At 37.3% G+C, this 20,053-nt stretch overlaps 1 protein-coding gene across 2 annotated transcripts; it reads right to left on the bottom strand.

Moving 5' to 3' along the window:
* Positions 1–946: 946 nt before the first annotated feature.
* On the bottom strand, positions 947–19,771 carry NOL11 (nucleolar protein 11). Of its 2 annotated transcripts, XM_082442046.1 has the most exons (18): positions 19,530–19,771; positions 17,145–17,258; positions 16,967–17,023; positions 15,577–15,725; positions 13,989–14,046; positions 13,521–13,665; positions 11,650–11,838; positions 8,707–8,783; positions 7,419–7,542; positions 6,836–6,924; positions 5,923–5,997; positions 5,291–5,475; positions 5,014–5,139; positions 4,629–4,859; positions 4,102–4,180; positions 3,488–3,580; positions 1,525–1,632; positions 947–1,365 (listed from the first exon to the last, which is right to left on the bottom strand). In XM_082442046.1, exons 1-18 carry the CDS (start codon positions 19,668–19,670, stop codon positions 1,249–1,251), a joined length of 2,157 nt encoding a protein of 718 aa, XP_082298172.1. In that variant the 5' UTR covers positions 19,671–19,771; the 3' UTR covers positions 947–1,248. The 2 variants fall into 2 exon arrangements, with proteins under 2 accessions (XP_082298172.1, XP_082298173.1); XM_082442047.1 differs by lacking the exon at positions 3,488–3,580 and having other exon boundaries at positions 19,530–19,720.
* Between the last annotated feature and the right edge of the window lie 282 nt (positions 19,772–20,053).

The raw sequence follows: 20,053 nt of genomic DNA, 5'->3' as shown, positions 1-20,053 counted from the left end.
TCTGAGCAAAAGGTCCCACTTAAAGTGAGCATAACTGTTAATATATGCTGCTATCTTTGGTATTTCTTTTCTCTCAGATTAAAGAGAGATTAAGAATGACTAAGGAATTAACACAACATTGTAAATCAACTATACTTCAATAAAATAAATTAAAAAAAAAAAAAAAAAGAATGACAAGGGAGAACCTGTTTGTTAACTGCAATAGTTGTAACTAAAGTTTACAGAGTGCCTGACCTAAATGAAGCCTTTCTCTAATGCAAGTTAAGTTGAGCCATCAGGATTCTGTATAACATGGGCTCTAGAACCACACTTGAACTTATATTATGCGCTAGAATTTACAGGAATTTAAAATATATATATATATTGCAACCTTTCAGGTTAAAAGAGGTTTCAAAATGATCTACTCAACAGAGACTTTCATAGCTCATAAATGTTTCAAGTCACTCTTGGGAAACTTAGTTCATCACCTGAAAAAGTGATTTCACTTTTAACAAAAATAAATTTGAGTTTATTTTTAAGAAACAAAAGCATCCATTTCTTCTACATAAAGCCTTTCGTTTGTCCTAAACCCGAGTTAAAACAGGACATTCTATGGTCAATCAACCTATAATACTATTTTCAGAAGAGACTTTTTTTTTTTACTATCTAGAAATATATTTCTATAACTGAATTTAGCATCCTAATCACAGAGGTAATCTGAGGGATAATGTTCAAGCCCTGGGTATGTAAGAAGGTAGTGCAAGGAGGTAAAGAACGGGAGACGATGGCAGGAGATAAGCACATTCGTGTACAAGGCCCCTTCCCACCCTGCCTGTGGAAATGCCCTCTTCTGTCCCCCATGAACACAGATGAGCTGGGACAGCTTCTGACTCTGATAAAACCATGTTTTTCCTAGAATCACTGTTTCTTCAATGGTGGTTTTTTATTAAAAGAAGAACTATTCAAATGGATGGTAAGAAATTCAACTTTTATCAATACACAAATAAGTTTACTTAAAAACACCTCCGTTACATATTTTTAAAAGTTTCAGAATCTCTCCCCACCAGTGTCCATAAGCTAGAATAGGTTCACGTGAAACCTGCAGTCCGGCCTAGGAGAATCAATAAGTGATGGTCTAGGTACTTGCTCAGACATTTCTCTTGTCACCGAAGAGACAGTCACAAACAAAACACATCTCTTGCCTGGTTGAGTAGGAAGAATCCACATAAAAGAGCTTCATAAAACGTCTATGAAGGAGAACTGGTAATATCAGAAGAGTTCCAGCACTTCAATTGAATATAATTCTCTATTAGTCTTTTCTTGATTTAATTTCTGTAGCTCACGAAAACTTACTTCAATCTTGTTGAGCTCAGAACAAATGCTTATCTAAAGAAAAAAGTTCCAAAATAACTTTTACCATAACTTGTACATATGAATAAATCCTCCACAATTACTTAGGGCTATTCCAAGAAAAATTTTAATAAATTATAATTTTGGTGCTTCTTGGTTACAAACAGAATTCAGTATATATCAATAATTACATACCTGGGATTTCACAAACTTGTAAAGACTTAACAGTAGCCTTTTTGCTTCTGGTAGCATTACCACAACAGTAAAATTAGCATCTAGAAGTAGACATATCCAATCCATAATCTGAAGATAAACAGGAAAAGGAGCTAAGATTTTAAATTTAATTTTAGGTTAATTCATTTTACAAAGTCCATAATAATATCAAACAGTTATAAGAAAAAATAAGTCTTCTTTACAGACGTCTGAACGTTTTAGAGATGAAGGAATTTCTAAGCAATCTAAAAAGCCTCTTTTCTGCTTTTATACTTGTCATTTTACAAGCATAATTGGATCTTTTCCATCAGATTAATCAGTAAAAAGAAAGCCACAGTGATATTTAATCCAAGGGAGAGCTAGCACTTTTTATTTTTAAAAATTCTTGATAACTACTCGCAGCTACAAAAAAAGAACCCACTCATCTCCTATTCTGAAATATACACTATGACCCAAGAATAAGGTGTCCTGTATTATAGATAAGCTACCAAGAACTAAAATAAAATTATTACTATACATTTATTAAAGTATCCTATGTAGTCTACACCTTCAAATGCTGTTGTTAACATGCAAATATCACTGTCATGAAAAAGCATTAAGGAAACCAATTATCCATTTGCAGGAAGAGGGGAAAGCTGATCCCTATGTAACTCTCTACACCAAAATAAACTTTATATGTATCAAAGAGTTAGACAAAGAAAAGGAAAAGAAATGTACTAGGGAAAGACAGGGCGGCTATTTCTACACTCTTAGAGTGGGAAGGGCCTTAAGCATGGCATACCCAAAAAGAAGCCATAAAGGAAAAGCTTAACAATTTTGACAGCATGAAAATTAAAAACTCATCTATGGCAAAAATTACACTAAAGCAAGTAAAAAAGAGTGATAGGAAAAAAGTATTTGTAATACACTTCATAGAAACTGACTAATTTCTCTTAATATACAAAGAATAATTTATAAGGCAAAATGAAAAAGACAGGAAATGCAATAGAAAAATTGGACAAAGAACCTGATTAGGCAGTACACAAAAAGGAATATAAATTGGCAAGAAATGATGGTCCACCTTTCTTATTATCAAAGAAATGCAAATTAAAATAAAACACTTATTTGTTACCTACTTGACTAGCAGAGAGTAAGGTCTCAGATCTTGGTGGCCACAGTACCTCTTGTCACAACCCTTCAGAAACGTAGCCTGGCATTTTCGACACTAAAAATGCATGCACCCTTTATCCAGTAATTTCACTAATGGGAATTTACCCAACAGGTGTTCTCTCATAATATGCAAGAATATTTGTATAAAGATGCTCACTGCAAGTTTGTTTACAATAGCAAAAAACTGTAAGCAATTCAAATGCCAATCAATAGGGGACTAACAAATTAAGATTTTCTGTAAAATCAAATAGTATGCAGTGGTTAAAAAGAATGTGGCAGATGTATATAGCCTGATTCAGAAAATGTGTAAAATGTAGCTAGCAATGAGTGAAAAAAAACAAGCTGCAGAATAGCATGCACATGATCTAATTTGCATTAGAAAGACAAGAGAAAGATAAGTTAAGGTACAGAAAGCAAATTTCTAGACATAAATGCAACTCTTAGTATTGGTTATCTCTAAGAGGGACTTAGGATTATTAGGTTATTAGGAGGAAACTTATTATCACTCTCCCCAGCGAAGCTGAGGAAATTCTTGGAAAGGGTCACAATAAAGAATCAGGAATTTAAGATGAATTTAAGTTCCTTAGTATAGCATTATGGCTCTAAAAAAGCCATCTACCAAACTGAGTGATCCACTCCAGTGGTTTGTGTACTTGGTGAGGGAGGAGGGTCGTAGGAACCACGAGACAGGGAGAAATCAGTTCCTGGATTCCAGATTCTGATACTATATATATAAAACCTTTTTTTTTTAACATATTTTTCCCAGCATCAGATCAAAATAAAAAGATTACCTCACCTGGTTCAGGGTTGGAGGGTGTATTCCAGGAAGAGTCATAGTAGCATTTTCACTACACTTCAGATAAAGGAAATACAAATACTGGAGAAATAGCTAGGTGGGGCGGAGAAAAGAACAATCACTTTGATAGAAAAATTTTCTCTATGTAAAGCTAACAAAGAGACCGGAGAGAATTTTAAGAGGCTACTGAATTTAACTGTACATCAAACAAATATGCTAGACATCAGGGGACACACAAAAAAATCAAATGCACTCCCTGCCATCAAAGAAGAGTTCATTTGGTTTGGGAGGGGTGGGTGAGGAGCTTATTTTGTTTGTAAATAATAAGTAGAGAAGAGAGAATCCTTCTCCGGGCAATTCTTTTTAGTTCCTACTCGTTTCTAACTTAGATGGATGAACCCGGCCTTCAGGTTTGGCACCAGGAACACGTCAAGCTCTGCCTCCCCCAGGTCACTCTAGTCTCCCAAGCACGATTTTTCACCTTGAGGGCTGGGAAACCTCTTACTCAGATGAAAGAACTTTATAACCTTTCGAATGCCCTAGAAGCTGGGTAGAGTTAAGGAGCAACACTTAACCCAGAAATAAAATCCTGTAGGATTCGTAAGAACACTCACAGTGATGTGTTGTGCTGGGATGTCCTTCAAATGAGGCAGAAGAAACGTCTCGCTATATGCTGAATGAAGAATTGCGTTTCTACTCGGGAATAAAGGAAAATCTCATTTCAACCAATAAAGGCTTTTCTACTGAAATAATGAGTAATTCCCTTCCCCAGTAACATTTTTCTAAATTTATACAAAAGTTCTACTTTTCTAGAAGAGTGCTATCACTGAACATTCTCCTCGTCACTAGAGATCATCTGGAATACTTTGCTATTATAGATAATTGGTGTTTATTCAGTATACTGATTTTTAGAAGGGATAGAGCTTCTATCTTAGTACAGCTTCTTAAATAAGAAGGTTTAAGTAAGTTGTTTGAACACAGCATTGAATGTAATCCATTTTCAAGCAGAAACTGAAAAAAATTGAAAGTAAGAAAAGAAAAAAACCACCTTAAATTATCTAATTACCCCTTAGTTTTTGCTTGGCATTTGACTACATCCCTGGGAAAGAGACAATACAAGGGAAGCTGTTCCAAAGGATACAGTAGTGCTGCTCTTTTCCCTGTAACAGGGCAGGAAGTGCTCTCCTCCGCTGCAGCCTGAGGCTTCTCAGTCAACTCCTGAGCACAGTTCTCACAGTTATCTTCTTCAGGATTGAAACCATTCTGAAGAATTTCAGTTTGTTCTTCTATTTCCCCATCTTGTATAATAGCAGTATAGTCAGAAACTGACTCCATATTGATATCTGTTTCTTGAAGACTGTCATCACCAATGCTATCATGTTAATTGAAAGCAGGAAATAATTCTTATCAGTAGTTGAACTTACTGGAAAATTTTTCATTTTCTAAGCCTTCAAAGTTTTAGAAATAAAATAAAACAATAGATTAAAAATGCAGTGAAAGAAAAGGAGCATCAGCTCCTAACTTACCTCAAGAAAATTTTTAAGCAAGCGCAGGTGACTGACTCAGGGATGTCAGGGAACTGCTGTAGGCAGAGCTGTAGGATCTGCACATCTGTCTTTTCTAAGGCAAACTCCATTAAGCCAGGGCACAAGCTAAGACCAAAAACATGAATCATTTTTATATATTAAGAAACTCTCAATTGCAAATAATTCATAAGGCTTTTTCAGAGTATGAAAATCAGAACTGCAAAAAACAAGGTCAAAAGAGTTATGCATATAAAGTTTGGTGTACAGAAACATTTACCTGTAAGAAAGCACACGCGTTTGGATAAGCTGCATCAGACAGTTCCGAGGATAAAATGATGGTTCTGCTTTACATCTTCCCAGAAGTCCTATTACTACGTCCCCAATAATAGTATGAAAGTCAGGGGTCCGCTTAACAGCCAAAAATTTACGTAATTCTACTTCAATATGTTTTTCTGAATCTTTCTGAAAGGGCAGAAGTAAAGAGTTCAGTGTGGTACATTAATAAACGTTGCTCTGCACTTAAAAGTTCCTAGCTTAACATCGTCTTAAATCACTAATAGCATTCATGCATTCCTGTGAAACTGGAGTTGATACTACAATTTACTGCACAAAGACAAAATACAAAGAAAAAAAAACTCAAGGATTTAGAAATCAAAATTTCTAAGAAGCTAAATTGCAAACATTCAATGCAAAGGTGAATGAGATATGAGGCCACCACCATCACACTGATCTCACAAAATGCTTAGCGAGAGTCAAATAAGCCAAAGCATCACTCTGACAACCTCAATATACTATACAAATGTTAGCCATAGCTCTAAAAATGATCACAAGAGGAAGACAATAAAAAGTACATAGGATTTCTTTTAACCATGAGTTGACTTTTCGTATTTCTAATATTTTAAAATTTACCTGTACGGCTGCTAAGAGTTGTGTGGATGGTGGAACCTCCGGCTGTACACTCGCTTCAATTTTCCTTCTCCTTAACTGGAATTCAGTAAATTGATTAGGATCTCAAAACAACACAAAAGATGCAATAGACATTTAGAAGAATATAAAATATCCCAAAGAGACTGGCACACTTTTGCTCTAATCACAAACTTTTTTTTTTTTTTAATTTTTTTATTTTTGGCTGCATTGGGTCTTTGTTGCTGCGCGCGGGCTTTCTCTAGTTGTGGCGAGTGGGGGCTACTCTTCATTGCGGTGCACGGGCTTCTCATTGCGGTGGCTTCTCTTGTTGCGGAGCACAAGCTCTAGACATGTGGGCTTCAGTAGTTGTGGCATGCGGGCTCAGTAGCTGTGGCTCGCAGGCTCTAGAGCACAGGCTCAGTAGTTGTGGCGCAGGGGTTTAGTTGCTCCAGGGCATGTGGGAACCAGACCAGGACTCGAACCCGTGTCCCCTGCATTGGCAGGCGGGGATTCTTAACCACTGCGCCACCAGGAAAGTCCATTCACAAGCTTTTTTAGGGTTTGGTTTTCTTAAAGTGAAAAGTGGGTCTATTTCAACTTTTAACTTAAATATCTTTAAGGTTTTCAGGTTTTCATTTTTTAATAAATAAAATCTCTATACTCAGGAAGGTATTATTACTAATTGCAAACTGGTCCATTTTTACACCTGGGTCTTACACACATGCCCATAAAAACTACTAGATGACATGTGTCACTTTCGGATAAGGGCTGTCAGGTTACTGGGTTCAAGCTTCAAATCACCCCAACATTAAGAGCAAGTTTTAAGAGTTGTACAAATATGAATTATTAAAATAATTCAGCCTTTTCTGTTTTTTAACATCCGTAGTAACATTTCTATTTCAACTACCAAACTTACGATTCTCTTTGACTGCTCTGAGTTCTGAGATCCAAGTCCATATCCCTGTGATGTTTCCCAGTTTACAAAATGAGTCATGGCATGAATGTCTAAGAAAACACAAAGCACACAATTTCTGGAATTTTCTGACCTATTGGTATTTACCCAGCCAATCAATCAAACAAAGAACAATAAAACAACCACCACTCATGCACAATTCAAGAGCGGCTTTAAAGTCCATTTCATTCTACCAATAACCTCAGATCAGTAAATCATAATATCCTAAAAGGCTATGTGCCCAACAGATGAGGCCACTGGTAAACCAAGGAGGGAAAAAGCATTACTGATTTTGTCTGCAGGACTTTCCCGTTGCCCCTAAAGTCAGAACACTGGTGTTCAAAACGCAGCGTAGCTCTTTAACCTGCAGCAGTGTCTGCAGTGTGGACTGTTCCCAAGGTAGCTTCATGGACCAATAAAATCTGAACGAACACTGGCAAATTTCAACATTAAGAACAGGTTATGCAAACCGATAGCTGTGAAAATCTACACATCAAACTAGAAGTTTATAAAATGGTTTTTAGTAATAAAACATTTAAGTTCCTACCTGGATCTTGACTATGCTTGAGTTTTCCAAGAGCACCTGCTAATGATGACACCTCACACTTGTATGGGATTACAGTTAGAAATTTTCCATGTAGCATAAACAAATTTTCCCCATGATACCAGAGCTACAAAAAAGTTATCAAAAATGTAAGCAACCCTTTTTCTCTTCTAAGATCTGATTCAACAAAGCCATATAACTTATAACAATAACTTGTGGTGGAAGTAATCTTAATATAACAGAAAGAATAAGGTGAAGTTAAGCAACTTTCCAGAATAATCCCATATGTTCAATTTATTAATTGAGGTAGGTTTACAAAGCTCTTATTTTTGCCCATGTCTGAATAAAGTGTAATTTAAAGATAATTTCTTTTGACTCATAAAAATTTGATCAACACATATATTTAAAATAAATGAATTGTTTAAAATATTGTAAGTATTACACATCTATTAACGTGATACTCACAAAGGCTATTGTAACACAGGCAAACTGTTTTGATGTACGAAATGAAAAAAGCAGAATTTAACACTGTTTCTATCTCATGATCTCAATTATAAAATTGTAAAACTGAGACAGGTATATGAACAAAAAGCTCAAAGGAACATGGAAATCAAAAGTGAAGTTTGTTAGAGCAGTGGAATTGTGAACGGCTAATTTTGTGAAAATTACTTGTTTAAATATAAATTAGAATTCTATGCTAAGAAACATAGTCTCCTTATCGTCTAATTACAATGATCAAAAACATCCTATATCTTGATGTATTTATATCTTATATTCACTAAACAACCAGTACTTACTGAGTACCTTTGTTAAGCACTGAAGATACGATGGAGAACAAAAAAGACAAGGTTCCTTGCCTCAGAAAGTTTATAGTCTGGTCACCTTAAATTTTAATTCTTTAAGTATTCTTATGTAATTCCATGATAACATTTAACATATAACCTAAAAGACTAATTTATTAGGCAAAGTAACAGCCCTTGGATATAGTTCAAAATACAAAAGTAAAAAGATCAAACCAAAGTGAGATTAAAAAGTTTTATTAACTAGCTAACTGTTCTCTCCTGATCTAAAATTAGCTTATAATTTAGTCTTTTGAAAGTGACAAACATAAGGAAACTATAAAAACAATAACCAAATTAAATATAATCTTGCAGGTAGAAAATATTTCTTAATTTATTTTAATCAAAACTGACAAAATATTTAGATCCGAAGAGGTCTCTTCCCTGACAGTCTATTTGTCAGACACAAAAATAAGTACATTTGAAAAAAACCCCAAAGTGCAAAAACTTACTTGACCGCTGGTCCCTTGTGGTAACTCTTTTGAAGCCTGTAGTGTTTGAAATTTTGTATTCCATATGGAGAGGCATTCTATAAAATAAGACATACAAATTCAGAAGTTGGGACTTCCCTGGAGGTCCACTGGTTAAGACTCCACGCTTCTACTGCGGGGGGTGCGGGTCTGATCCCTGGTCGGGGAACTAAAGATCCCACATGCCTCGAGGTGCGGCCAAAAAATTAAAAAAAAAAAAAGTCCAAGTTCAGAAGCCAGCCAAATATAAATATATGGTGCTGGGGGTGCGGAGAAGGGAGGGAGGGAGGAGGGAAGTCATAGTTAAACACATAGGTCTTGCTTTATTAAGAATAAAAATGAGTAATGAAGACAGAAATTCACAGAAGAAGTGGACACGTGTGCAGGCAGGAGGCATATGGGAATCTGTGTACCTTCCCCTTGATTTTGCTGTGAACCTTAAACTTCTCTAAAAAAATAAGGCATTTTTAAAAAAAAATTAATGAATTTTCTATTGAAGTACAGTTGTTGCACAATATTACTTAAATTACAGTTGTACAATATAGTGATTCACAATTTATAGTTATTATAAAATACTGGCTTATTCCCCATGTTGTACACATATTCTTGTAGCTTATTTTATACATAATAGTTTGTACCTCTTACTCCCTCCCCTACCCCTATCTTGCCCCTCCTCCCTTCCCTCTCCCCACTGGTAACTACTAGTTTGTCCTCTGTATCTTTGAGTCCGCTTCTTCTGTTTTATTCACTAGTTTGTTGTACTTTTTAGATTCCACATATAAGTGATGTCATACAGTATTTGTCTTTCTCTGTCTGACTTATTTCACTTAGCATGTCCTCCAAGTTCATCCATGTTGCCGTAATGGCAAAATTTCATTCTTTTTAATGGCTGAGTAGTAGTCCATTATATATATATGTATACACACACACACACACAAATATATGTACACACATACATATATACACACCCACACCACTTCTTTACCCACTCATCTGTTGATGGACACTTAGGATGCTTTCCTATCTTGGCAATTGTAAATAATGCTGCTATGAACACTGGGGTCCAGGTATCTTTCTGAATTAGTTTTTGTTTTTTCAGATATATACCCAGGAGTGAAACTGCTGGGTCATATGGTAGTCCTACTTTTAGTTTTTTGAGAAACCTCCACACTGCTTTCCACAGTGGCTGCACCAATTTACATTCCCACCAACAGAGTACGAGGCTTCCCTTTCCTCCACATCCTCGCCGACACCTATTATTTGTGTTCTTTTTGTTGACAGCCACTCTGACAGGTGTGAGGTGGTATCTCATTGTGGTTTTGGTTTGCATTCCCTGATGATTAGCGATGTTGAACATCTCTTCATGTGTGTGTTGGCCATCTGCATTTCCTCTTTGGAAAAATGTCTATTCAGTTCTTCTGCCCATTTTTCAATTGGGTTATTTGTTTTTTTGACTTTGAGTTGTATGAGCTGTTTATATATGTTGGATATTAATCCCTTATCAGTCATATCATTTGCAAATATTTTCTCCCATTCAGTAGGTTGTCTGTTGGATTTGTCGATGTTTCTTTTGCTGTGCAAAAGCTTTTAAAATTTAATTAGGCCCCATTTGTTTATTTTTGTTTTTATTTCCTTTGTGTTAGCAGACAGATGCAAAAAACTATTGCTGTGATTTATGTCAGAATGTTCTGCCTATATTTTCCTCTTAAAAAAATAAAGTCAATACAGATGCTGCTATGGAAGGCTCTCTGTATCTCAGGTGAGTGGATAAATTAAGGTGTACAACGGAGGATACGGTATGCTACCATTTGTGTAAAAAGAGGAAGAAGAATAACTAGTAGTATTCGCATATATTAAAAAAAACTCTGGAAAGAGACATGGGAAACTTTACTGAGGTTAGTGAGTTTTTTGGGGGTTAAAGCAGTAACTAGAGAGGGAGGATGGGGGTTGAGAGAGGAGAAGCACAGCTTGGTAAAGTGGTTAAAAGCCAGGACTTAAGAGCGGTAAGATATATGGTGTAAGAGTCAACCTGCTTGGGTTGAATCCTAGTTCCACTACTTAGTTACCTAACATCTCAGCTTCTCATTTGTAAAATACGGGTGATAATAACTGGACTTTCTCTCATAGGGTTGTTGGAGGATTAAATGACACAAATAATGAAATACAAGTAAAACACCTGGCACAGGACAGTATGCTATAAGTGGTAGCTCCTATCTTAAAAAGAAGAAACAAAACAAAATACACAAGGATGGCCATATCAAGTTTGTAGTCAATAGAGAGCCTGGCCTGAATAAAGCAGAGAGTTCTTGCTTTGAAACTGGGAGAACAGACTGGAAAACGTGGACAGGGTCTAGACTGTGGCGAGAGTTGAATGCTAAACCATAGATTTGGAGTTTTATAGTGTAGACTGGGAGACTCCAATCTTGCACTGGCCAGGTACAACTGTGTCCTTCATGACAGACTACAATTGTGTGTGTGGAGGGGTGTTTGGGGGTGAGGAGGTGAGGTGATGATGAAAATCCTGCTCTGAAGTCACAGAGACAAAAGGCACACTAGTAGTCCCCAAATTTCAAGCTGTCCAAGACTAATGAATTTATATTCTGCTAAAATGTCACCAAGGTATTAATTCAATCCTCTACTCCAAGTCTTACCAATGTTTCCAGTGCCTACAGGCTGGCACAGATATCTGCAGTTTTTATTTAAGACACTGGTGACAAGCAAGGTAGTGAGTGATATAGGAAATGTTTTAGAGAAATTGATCAAGGCAAGATGAAATCAAAGACCTATTCAAGAATTAGGAAGCTACAGTGAAAAAGAGAATGAATTAGGGTGGTAATAAATAAATGAAAAAGAAAGAGGAGACTTAAAAGTACACTTTGATGGAAAAAATCCAAAGGACTTCTTAACTGATTGGATTTTAGTTACCCTTAGAAGCTGATAGTGGTGGTCCCAGGACTGCTACGTGATCTTGGTCCAGGATGGTGAGTGCAACACCACTTCGAGCACTGCCAGACACCACGGACTTGAGCAACAGTGATCGAACTATCCTCTGATTTTTTTCTGGGTCACTTGGATGTATTGGTATCAAGGTTTCATATACACATCCATCAGAGCCTGTTGGAAACAAGTATTTATTGTTCATTACTGGATAAATGATAGTTCTATATCTGTTATAGTTAAATGTACTAAGTTGTTTATAAGATTTTACCAATTTGATAGAGAATCCAACCAGAAAAATAAACAAATGTAATAATCACATCACTCTATGCTTTCCCACAAAGCATATACCACAGGGGCTTCCCTGGTGGCGCAGTGGTTGAGAATCTGCCTGCCAATGCAGGGGACACGGGTTCGAGCCCTGGTCTGGGAAGATCCCACATGCCGCGGAGCAACTAGGCCCGTGAGCCACAACTACTGAGCCTGTGCATCTGGAGCCTGTGCTCCGCAATAAGAGAGGCCGCGATAGTGAGAGGCCCGCGCATCGCGATGAAGAGTGGCCCCCACTTGCTGCAACTAGAGAAAGCCCTCGCACAGAAACGAAGACCCAACACAGCCAAAAATAAATAAATTAATTAATTAAAAAAAAAAAAAGAATATACTACAAACCTAAAGTTGAGGGAGGAGAAATATTAATAAAAATCTCAGTAAGAAATGTCATGATAGCCATGAAATAAAAATTGTAAATATCTGTAATAACTTAAAATATGAGGGGACTGCCAGGAGTACAGACAATTCAGTCAGTAAAAGGCTATATCTCTTATTAGAAATTAATTAGCATTCTGGTCTAAATATTACATTTCTTGTTACTCCAGCACCCTAAAACCCTATTAAATTGCTGCGTTTTATAAGTCAATTGTATTTTTGGCAATTTCATGTGGTTCTAGCTATGTTACATGAAGATTTTATGACCCTTTGGTTCACATTCCCTTACTTCAATGTTCAAAAGCTAAAACACAACTCACAAACTTCTGTGTAACAATAAATATGTCCTATAGGTTAAACTTTAAGAAAACCAGTCCCTCTTAAGCAAAGGTATTAAGTGGATTCCAAGGACACTCTAGACATGATAAACGAAGGGAGCCTTTTTCTTAACAGCCACTGCAAACGTTTGCACACTGAAAAACTTCACAAAGATTTTAAACTGTGATAACATGAAAATGTTTCCTAAATAATGCTGTTTCTTCCTCCCTTAACCTTCCCAAAACAACTTCAAAAGAAGCCATAAAGGGCTGGGGGGAGAAGACCACAAAGGCATTTTTGCCCCCTAGATGCATAAGACTGGGATTAAACCTTAGAGCATTAGGTAGAGGTAAACTCCAAGGCATTAAAAAAAAATCTGTAAAATGGTGGCTAGTAGAGTACAAGACTGCTCTGTTAGTGTCCTTTTACCCACTTGTCTCTGTCACTGTTCAAAGAATGGCACACTATAGGCTGGAAAAGAGGAATGGGGAGTTCATGCAGTACCAACCTTAGGTATTTCATGGTTCACTAATAATAATATTAAAAAAACTGGACTTATCATAATAAAGAGTGATTTTTCCTTTTTTATTGGTATTATATTATTTATTGCTTATGATAAAATTTTAAGACATAAAATTTACCTGCAGAGAATTACTGACCTAATGCATGACTAGACATGGCAAAATGCAAAAAGTGAAGGCATAAATGCTTGTAAGGAAGCATGGAAAGGGAAATACTACAACAGAAAACTGTAAAAACTGAAGACTCGAACTTAAAACACTATCCTGTAATACCCCTTTATTTATAAACTCTGAAAGTTTAAAAAAAATACTTACTTAATGACATCAGAGAGATGAATTTCCGATACACAGATGCACTAAAACTCTGTGCAGCCGATTTTTCTTCTTGTCCAAGTAAAAGTGTGTATTTGCTTAGGATATGTGAGTTAAACTTTTGTACATAAGCAAAGTAATTTCCATGCTGGAAAAAAAAAAAAGGTTATTTTACTTTAAAAGTATTCCCATTTCCACCAACTATATTTAAATGTTGAGACCAGTTGTTGGCCCACTGTAATTACTTTAATGAGTGCTTAAAAACCTCTTGTCCAATTAAATTTAAAAAGTTATAAAAAGTATTTCTTTAATTTAGGCATAGAAATAATTATTACTAATAGATTTTTCAGTATTTTAAAAATATATAAAAATTTTCTGAAAGAAATACTAAAGTCCAATTTTAGTTTTAAAAATCATACAGATGACTCTGAAATGCCACAAAATGGGCCAGGAATTAAAGGTATCACTTACTTTTTCAGTAATAAAAATCAGCACAGGATGCCTAAATACCATAAAAAATTTTGTCCACCTAAAAAAAGAAAAAGAAAAATTATAAAATGCAAAATCACCAGTTAAGAGAAGCACATCATCAATCTAAATTTAAGAGATTATCTTTTATTAAATATTTTTTAGAGCCAGAGAGGTAGCAGAGAACACTTAATTCAGTGTTTCAAAATATCTACCACGGGGACCTAGAAGGCATTCCTCTGTCAAACGCATCTCTGGATTAAATGCAAGTTGCTGAGCTTCCCAGAACTTTAAAGACAATAACGTGAACTATAAAGTACCAAGGGTGTGTAAGACAAGATGCGGTGTTCCCCAAACTTAATTGACCCACCCCTCTTTTTTTCAGAGTCATTTTGGGGCCTCGTGTTCTCAGGAAAACATCAGCATCTCACCTGCCTTCTTCAAGTGACAGCGGGAACTGAGGCACAGGGAGGGTAAGGGGCCTGTAACCAAGGCTGCACAGCCATTTTCTGGCAAAGTGGGGATTAGAACCCAGATTCTCTACCTATATCCTTTTGCATAAAGATTTCCTCCAAACACAGTTGCTCACACTTTAGAGGCATTCACTGAGTCTAAGATATAACTGGTCACCGTCCACATTGTTCAGTGACTATGTACAAGTCTTTGCTTGGACCTTTAAAGATTTAGTTTGCATCAGGTGGGCCTGGAGGGGCAGCAAGTTAACCAAACAGGAAATGGGATGAAAGAATAGGGATTGGATAGATGTAAAACTGTGAGATTTCCTTCTATCATTTGTGTGAGTCATTTCCCAAGTTTTATTCCAGAATCTGGGAAAGCAGATGTCTCAAAGCACTATCCTGATTCCACTAACAACAAGCTGCACATTTCTTCAGGCGAAAGGGTTCTGACCTTGGCAGTCAGGGCTATATGATAGAAGATTCTGGTCTTGTGGGATTACTCACTTAATTTTCAAATAACTGACTATTCAGTTCTGTTATTAGGACAGGACTCATTTGGCCCCAGTTTCCTCAATCACTTATCACGCCAGAGGCTTTTGAGGGATGTTATTTTGGCTACTATCTTACAGACGGTTTTCAATCAGCTTACTTTTATCATGTTTATAATCAAAATACTTTTGAACAAGGCAAAGAATATTATAAAAAACACAGAGTGCATTTTCTTATTTTTAAAAATTACAAGTATTAGAAGGGGCTTCCCTGGTGGCGCAGTGGTTGAGAATCCGCCTGCCAGTGCAGGGAACACAGGTTCGATCCCTGGTCCAGGAAGATCCCACATGCCGCGGAGCAACTAAGCTCCTGCGCCACAACTACTGAGCCTGTGCTCTAGAGCCCGTGAGCCACAACTACTGAGCCCACATGCTGCAACTACTGAAGCCCACGCGCCTAGAGCCCGTGCTCTGAGGCAAGAGAAGCCACTGCAATGAGAAGCCCACGCACTGCAATGAAGAGTGGCCCCTGCTCGCTGCAACTAGAGAAAGCCTGCGCGCAGCAACACAGACCCAACACAGCCAAAGTAAATAAATAAGATAAATAAATAAATTTAAAAAAAAATTACAAGTATTAGAACTTACTTAATCACTTCTTCATCAGAGATAACAGTTTCAATCTTCTGCTGGGGCTCTGCAAGCAAGGTCTCTAAACCACGAATGGCACCTTCCTTGAACAGCACCAAGGGTTCTGTCCCCTGTATCGAATGTATCCTATATACCTCAGCGGACAACTAGAAGAACATAAAAACATTTAAATTTTTATTCTAAAGGAACTGCCACCTAATAGAATCAGGACATTTACAGAAGGCTTATCTTTAAGGGACTGATTTGCTTTCATTTTTATTCAGTTTTGTTTTATAATTATGTATGGTTCCAAAGTTAAATCTAAACATAAAATACAAAGTTAAATCTAACACAAAATACATTCAGAAGTCTAACTTTTGATCCTATTCTCTATCCTCTCCCCTGCTCACCCCCATAAGTAATCACTTTTATTCATTTTTGGTTTATCTTTCCACTGTAAATATTGGAGGTTAGGCTATAACCTGGGTCTCTCAAAACTGGAGGTGAGGGGAGGTACAAACAAAGGCACTAATGCAGTTATAAGCGGTTCTGGTATTAGAAAAAGAAAGATGCCATATATAAATACATGGGCCACACACACACATTTATATATGGGTGTGTGTGTGTATGTGTGTATGTATGTATATATAGCCTGCAAGCCCAGGAAAAGAAGTTAACACCATATGTAGGATTTAAAAAAAAAAAAAACCCCATTGTGTAAAATTCAGGATCGTGTTACTTCAGGGTAAACAAAATGACTGGAGCCAGTGGGCAGCACAGGTAGCTGGCTAGAAGTTTCAAGGGTCCGGGTGACAACTGCGGTTGTATGTGAATCAGCTCTGTTGTGAACCACTTCTAAAATATGCCAATTGTATTTAGAGTTAGACATTTAGAACCATAAAGAACTTTCAAGATTAACCTAGTTAGAGAACTTCATTTTATAAAAAAAAGTTAATTAACATACTTTAGGTCATTAGGAGAAAAGGCACAGTTAGTTAGTCATGGTTCTTTTTCACTGCAGTATGTGCCACTTTTAAAATGTATAATGCCTGAAACTTGCAGGGTCTGTTCTACCTATTTTAAGAAAGGGAACAATGAAGTTCATTTGCTCTTGCAAGGGACACACCACAAACATTTAAACTCATGGAAATAACTATAAATGTATCATTCATGAATTATTTAAGTCCTCAACCTCATATGAAAATAACATCATGTAACATTTTCTAACATATTAACTCATAAATTGAGACATTTTACTAAGATATACTGTACGATAGCTAGAATGAAAAACTGGTTATAACCTTTATGTCATGTTCACAGACACTTTACGATAAATAACTGCTACATTACAAATTATTCCGTCTCACCAATAAACTAAATAAATATGTTGGAAAATCCAAAGACTTACTGTCGCTTTAAATACTTTATCCAGGTTTACGTCTTCATTATTCCATATTCTCAAGACCTGAAATAAAAACATACAACTTAAAAAAGCATTCCAATTTCGATTTACATACAACATGAATAGTTAATAAATCAAAATTTGATTTGTTTTGTATATATTATATAAAAGTTTTAGAACTCACCTTATTATCATGTACAACAATATACTCTCCAGTTTGAAAGTTGCACACAGCTGGACATGTTATAATTTGACCTTGTTTCACTGACCAGCTCCCCAAGGGTTTCTGATCAGAAACCTAATGAAATGAAAATATAATATTCAAAAAGTCAGTTTCAGACATTAAAGCAATTAAATTTACATTCGAAAGAAATCATTAAAACGATACCATTTAACAAATCTCCTAAATTAAAAAAATAGCTAGTCACAAAAAGACAAATACAATGTGGATTCCACTTAAGACAGAAAGTAGAATGGTGGTTGCCTGGGGTTGGGGAAATTGGGAGTTATTATTTAATGAGTACAGAGTTTCAGTTTTGCCAGATGAAAAGAGTTCTGGAGATGGATGGTGGTGATGACTGCACAACAATGTGAATATATGTACTTAATACCCTGAACTGTACACTTATAGTCATTAAGATAGTAAATTTTGTTATGTGTACTTTACTGCAATTAAAAAAAAAAACTTTAAAAGAGTAGTTAAACTGAAAATATAAGTTCCTAAAATGAAAAAAGGTAAATTAATATCGGCACTTTGATAATGAACAATATTAGTATATTTAAAAAATTGATGCAGTTGTGCCCTTGAACAGGGGCATGAGAAATAGAGTAAGGATAGCTGGAATCATGCCAATTCTAATCAGCCACTCTATTCCTATGCAGGAACTGCAAAAAGTCCACTTGACAGCCAGCTAAAAACCAATGGTGTCTTCAGAAGCATCAAAACAAGCAAACAGGATAGTACTGTTGGCAACCTGTTCCCCAAACTTCAAAGCAGACAGCTAACTTTTTTTTTTTTAATTGAAGTATAGTTGCTGCACAATATTATATGTTACAGGTGTACCATCTAGTAATTCAGTTTTAAAGGTTATATACTGCACTTATAGTTATTATAAAATATTGGCTATATTCCCCCTGTTGTACAATATATCCTTGTAGCTTATTTTATACATAACTGTTTATACCTCTTACTCCCCTATCCCTATTTTGTCCCTCCCCCCTTGCCTGGCACCACTGGTAACCACTAGCTTGTTCTCTATATCTGTGAGTCTGCTTCTTTTTTGTTATAATCACTACTTTGTTGTAGTTTTTAGATTCCATACATAAGTGCTATCACAGTATTTGTCTTTCTCTGACTCACTTCACTTAGCATAATGCCCTCCAAGTCCATCCATGTTGCTGCAAACGGCAAAATTTCATTATTTTTTAATGGCTGAGTAGTATTCCATTGCACATATATACACCACATCTTTATCCATTCATCTATTGATGGACGCTTAGGTTGCTTTCATATCTTGGAATGGAAGATAATAAATAATAATAAATAATGCTGCTATGAACACTGGGTGCATGTATCTTTTCGAATCAGTGTTTTTGTTTTTTGGGTTTTTTTGGGATATATACCCAGGAGTGAAACTGCTGGGTCATATGGTTGTTCTATTTTTAGTTTTTTGAGAAATCACCATACTGTCTTCCATAGTGACTGCACCACTTTACATTCCCACCAACAGGGTACAAGGCTTCTCTTTTCTCCACGTCCTCACAAACATTTATTTTTTTGTGTTCTTTTTGATGACAGCCATTCTGACAGGTGTGAGGTGATATCTCATTGTGGTTTTGGTTTTCATTTCCCTGATGATTACCGATGTTGAGATACCCAACTTCTTAAAGACACAGAAAACTGTTCAGCAGCTCACATAAAAAGAATTACTTTCTATGGAACCACTAAAAGTAAAGTTTAGAAAATGTGCTGAAGCAGTCCTTAGGCTAAATGGGGGCGGGGTGTGTAGACCTCAAGGGACGCAAATCCAGGATTCACAGGGTGAACCACAGCTGGCAACAGGTCACTCGGAATCAAGATGCCTACTAAGCTGCCAAGAAAGCAAAAAGCCAAAACAAAACACCGACAAAACTTTCCCCCCTAATGAGTGGGTAAGAAGTGTACGGACACAAGGCTAAAGCACTGTTCTGGCAGTGACATCTTCTCCCACCCAACCAATCTCCGTTCAACCCTTCTGCGGGCAGCTGGGCTGACAGAGACCCCAGAAGGGGATCTTAGCAAGGATATCTCCGGGAGATACGAAGCGAAAGCACAGGTTCCCTTTCCTTTCCGAATGTAGCCCACGTGCACTTAGACGCTCTGCCGCCTGCAACTCGGAACTATGCCTCTCCGGGAAAACAACCGAGTCAGATTCTAGACCTCATTCAGCGTCCCGAAAAGGCCACAGCGGCTCTCCGCTAAGCCCGCTGCAAGATCTCTTTCCAAAGCTGTGAGAAACCTGAGATCCCGGCTCCGAACTCAGAAAGGGGCGAGACAGCAGTGGGGGCGCTCCGATCCTATCGCTCTCACCTTATAGAGGATGACGGTCCTGCCGCTGTCCGTCACTAGAAACTGGTCTGTTTTGTCGCTCTGCTCCACTCCAAGGGGTCCGTCAGGCCCGGAACCCAGCGGTACCGCAGTCAACGTGAACCCTTCCTCCAAGGCTGCCATTTTGGTCCAACTTGCGGAAGGCCGCGCGTCCGTCCCGGCAGGCTTCGCGCTTTCTCTCGTGAGAACTAGATTAGTTCTCGCCGACTGGATTAGTCGCTCGCTAACTGAGATACCTGCTCGCGGAGCCTGCGACCTCTGGCGGGTGGAGATCGCTAGCGGCGCTGCGGACGCCGTCGGGTAGGCGGGGCCTGGAGTTTGCGTCTAGACTCCGCCTCCCAGGCCACGCCACCGAGTCCCGGTGTACTGCTCTAGACGGGAAAGGATGGGCGGGCGGGGGAGGTCTTACCTGTTAGGTACTGCATCCGCTGCCCCTCATTCAGCTACGGACTTGAGAGGCTGAAGGATGAGCGTGGCAAGTGGCCGAATATAAACAAACTAGATTT

The sequence above is a fragment of the Balaenoptera physalus genome, assembly GCF_965194825.1.
Source record: "Balaenoptera physalus genome assembly, chromosome: 20".
Lineage (NCBI taxonomy): Eukaryota > Metazoa > Chordata > Mammalia > Artiodactyla > Balaenopteridae > Balaenoptera > Balaenoptera physalus.
The sequence above is the reverse complement of the archived record's forward strand: the minus strand, read 5'-3'. Positions and strand labels throughout refer to the sequence as shown.